The sequence below is a fragment of the Aegilops tauschii genome, chromosome 3, assembly GCF_002575655.3.
Source record: "Aegilops tauschii subsp. strangulata cultivar AL8/78 chromosome 3, Aet v6.0, whole genome shotgun sequence".
Taxonomy (NCBI): Eukaryota; Viridiplantae; Streptophyta; class Magnoliopsida; order Poales; family Poaceae; genus Aegilops; species Aegilops tauschii.
Genome location: NC_053037.3, coordinates 14,346,527 through 14,350,339, shown reverse-complemented (window position 1 = coordinate 14,350,339; position 3,813 = coordinate 14,346,527). Strand labels below are relative to the sequence as shown.

At 50.3% G+C, this 3,813-nt stretch overlaps 1 protein-coding gene across 1 annotated transcript; it reads right to left on the bottom strand.

Annotated features, from left to right (window-relative positions):
* Positions 1–574: 574 nt before the first annotated feature.
* Positions 575–1,431, bottom strand: LOC109776233 (protein NEGATIVE REGULATOR OF RESISTANCE). The gene is given in 1 exon segment (XM_020334893.4): positions 575–1,431. A coding segment is annotated over 1 exon segment (531 nt). The 5' UTR covers positions 1,255–1,431; the 3' UTR covers positions 575–723.
* Between the last annotated feature and the right edge of the window lie 2,382 nt (positions 1,432–3,813).

Here is a 3,813-nt window from a genome sequence, read left to right as displayed (position 1 = left end):
AGGTAGAACAGGAATAGTTTAGGTCGCTGTCGACTAGTCAGAAAGATTGGACCACAAATTAACTTGCACAAAACATTGAGCCTTCTGATAAAAACTACTACTCCCCGATCCATATTAATTGTCGAAATTAACCTGCACATAAGTACCCCGGATCCATATTATTGTCGCACCTTGTAATATAGATCCGAGGGAGTAGTATAATTTGTTAACTATTGTATTTACATTAAAAAAACGCCTACTAACTCGTCTCGAAAGAGAAGGGAAATTCAGAACTCAGACATGCACCCAAAAAAACTGAAACTACCGATCTCAGCGTTAGCAATAATAGGGCTGTGATTAAGCTAGAAAATCATTCCAGTTAGGCCTTGTACAATGGGAGATGCTTAGAGAGGTGCTTAGAAAAATAAACCGAGTTTTTCTGTAGCACCGGTGCCTATTTCTACAGGAGAGATGCTTAGTTAATCGTCTCTTCTGTACAAATAGGCACCGGTGCTAAAAAAAGTCTGGTTTATTTCTCTAAGCACCTTCCCTAAGCATCTCCCATTGTAAGCAGGCACGAATAATGAAGCAACGGTACAGCAGTAACCCTTCCATGTGCACGCACGTTTCTGAAGAAATTAAAGTAAGTAGTCGTACTACAGCAGCAGCAGTAGTAGTGCTGGTTTAAACATACCGAATTACCACTGGTAAGGTAACTAACAAATGATGACGGCGATCAGCTCGCTAAGCACCGGCCGGGCGGTGGGCGGTGGTACAGCGGAGAGAGTGTCGCCGCCGGCCAGCGCGCGCGCGTGCACGCGGAGCTGCGGGGGCGGGCGCGCCCGGGCCAGGGGTCCTCGTCGTCCGTGCGGCTCTACTCTAGGCTTGCACCTCCGGCTCCGGCTCGGCGTTGAGGTCGAGGCCGCGGAGGACCGGCCGCCGCGGCGGCGTGCCGTTCTCGGCGACGCGCTCGTCGGCGGGCTCCCGCTGTTGCTGCTGCGAGGGAGGAGGCGGCGTCGGGGCGGGCGGCGCGAAGTCCTCCCAGGAGAAGCTGGGGCACCAGGCCGGCGCGCGCGGGGCCGGGGCGGCGCGGGCCGTGGCCGCGGCGACCCCGCCGGAGACGAGCCGGCGCGAGGCGTCGCGCATGCGGCGCAGGATGGCGTAGAACTCCTCGACCTCGGCGTCCGATACGTCGTCGACGCCGACGGGGGCCGGGGCGGCTGCGGCGGCGGAGGAGGAGCGCTTGCGCTTGGCGGTGGCGCTCGGCGCGTCCATGGTGACCACTGACCACCGCGAGCGCGCGGGGCGGACAGGCAGTCGTTGCGCGGTTGCGCGTGTGTTTCTTTGCTTGGTGGGTGAGCGGTGGGTGCTGTCGCGGGTGGTCTGCACGGGTGAGTGTCTCGGAAGAAAAGAACCCCCGGAAGCCCACGCTTATATGATCCCCAGAAAGAATGGCCACCGGTTGGAAAACAATTAGAGAGCGGTGAAAAAAAAAGGCGCTGCCCTTTTTTTAAGACGGGACGGCGACTGACTCCACCACCCATCCCATCCTGCTCACGAGAACTGTACCTTGTACTGTTGTACGTACGCACTGCCGGTGTGAAGCACCGCGACCCAACGAGAATTGCGTGGCACTGGCACTGCTCATTGCCACAGCTGCTCGTTTGTTTGTAGGTGTTGAACTTTCAAAGATGCGCGAAACATCACACGGTCGATTCGGATGCACTGAGGGTTGTCAGCGTTGTCATCGTGTAGTGGGGTGGTACGCCAACGGAATAGCCGCGGTTTGGCAGAACTTCATGGTGGGCACGACGAATAGCTCTCCAACTTCGTCATGGTGCCTACGTCTGCACAACCGTCTGCAGTTTCGACATGGGAAGCAAAAGCCACGCATGCGCACCAGCTGGGTGCTCCATCTCCTTAATTATACACGAGCGGTCGTTCCAAATAAAATAAAAAGAAAATGATAGATGACACACGACAATCTCAGGATAGATCAACTATATGTTGTACTCCACTAAAAACAATAAAATACAAGCATAACGTAGGATTTTATCTCTCTAGAGAGCTCTAACCTGGATAAAAGCATGTGTCCTTGTTATCATCATCTCAATACTCTTAGTTCAGGACACCCTACCTGAGGTCTTCCAGGTTTAACTCCGTCATTGTGTCCCATTATCGGGACCTATAACATTGAGGCCCAGCGATGACCATCTTAATTTGTTTTTATGGAATCTCAGGTCATCTCCCAGTTATGTAATGCCCTCATGGTAGCATGATAATTGAGAATGCAAGCAATTGATAGTTTTTTTTTGCGGGAAAAACTTTTGATCGATTTATCGAACATCATGTTGCCCGCTTCAGCCATGTCAACTCTGATGTATTGCTCGTCGTGCCCGTGTCATGTTAGACGCCGCGCAACATCCCAGCTACCACTCACGCACGCCGTCACAACTCTCGCGGGAGCCGGTCTAGGAGGTGCTCATCTTGCCCCGTCTTGGTAATGGGATGAGGCCAGTTTACTCTCGATAAAAAAAGAAGTTAGGGTTACTCTTTACCCTATTAGATCAGAAACGAGGTGCGAATAAGTGTAGATCGGATGGTTAGGTTCCTTGTGTCGGAGTTAGCCCAACCGGGTTCGAGTTCTAGATTTTACACAAGTGCTTGCATTTTTTTCAATTTATTTTAGTATTTTCGGTTATGACGTTTAGTTGGAGATGACGTTCTCGTCGATGGCAACTTTGTCAATCTCATGATATACCAGCTCGGTCATTCAAAGATGATCATAGGAATAGAATGCGTGTGTGCGCACGTGTTCCTAGAGAGGTGAACATACGTGCGCCTATGATTTATTTATTTTTACAAAAGGAGGATCATCTCCGTCATCTACATCAGTGTGATGTGCATCTACGTTTGTATTGTGTTTTTTCAAAAAATATAAATGGGCCGAACCTTTCACCTTTGCGACATGTTTACAAGTCCAGCAACATGTCCTTGGCGCGTGAATCTTCATCATCATGGATGACATGGAAAGATTAATAAAATCCAACGAATACCTCCGAAAAGAAAAGGAAAATCTAACGAAGGATTCCAGCTATCATGCACTTATGAAATGAGATGTCCTCTCTTTTCTTTTCTCGGTGATTAATAAAATCAGGACACCATGGAGAAGAGACCGAAGATGTGAAACGAGCACTGCCGACAAAGATGTCGCTGGTCGGGAGAGATGGAAAGAGACTTCTTTTCTTCAAGATGACGTGTCGGTGACCAACTCCACCACCCGTCTGCTCGCAAGAGTAGGTATAGTACCTTTGTACTGGTGCACCGTGTACGTGCACTAAAGCCTATAGGTGTAAACCACCGCGACCAAATGAAACTGCGTGGCGATTGGTACGTACCTTGTACGGCGATTGATCATCGGCTCGTGTTGGTCTGGCTCCAACGGGAGAAGGGTCAGGCCAGCGGGGGCTCTGCTCACTGCTCACTGCTGTTCCTTTGCTAGATGTTGAATGTTCAAAGATGCCGCAACAGTGCAAGGCAACATGTCGTGATGGGTCTGAGGGCATCTACAACGGCCATTCATCCGTGGACGGACACATTCCGACGCGGGGGACGTAGACATAAATGCACGAGCCGGTCATTCAACCATAGCAATTTGATGAGCAAATAAAAGTTTATACAAACGTAATCTTTACAACAAAAAGGTGAGGTGCACGTTCATAAGTTTTTATATGCGCCTAATTACAAAGATTTCAGTCCGGCAGTACATGCGAAATAACGTCAATTTTGCCGTCCAGACCGGCTATTTTTGCCTCCTCCCTCATCACTCCGTCG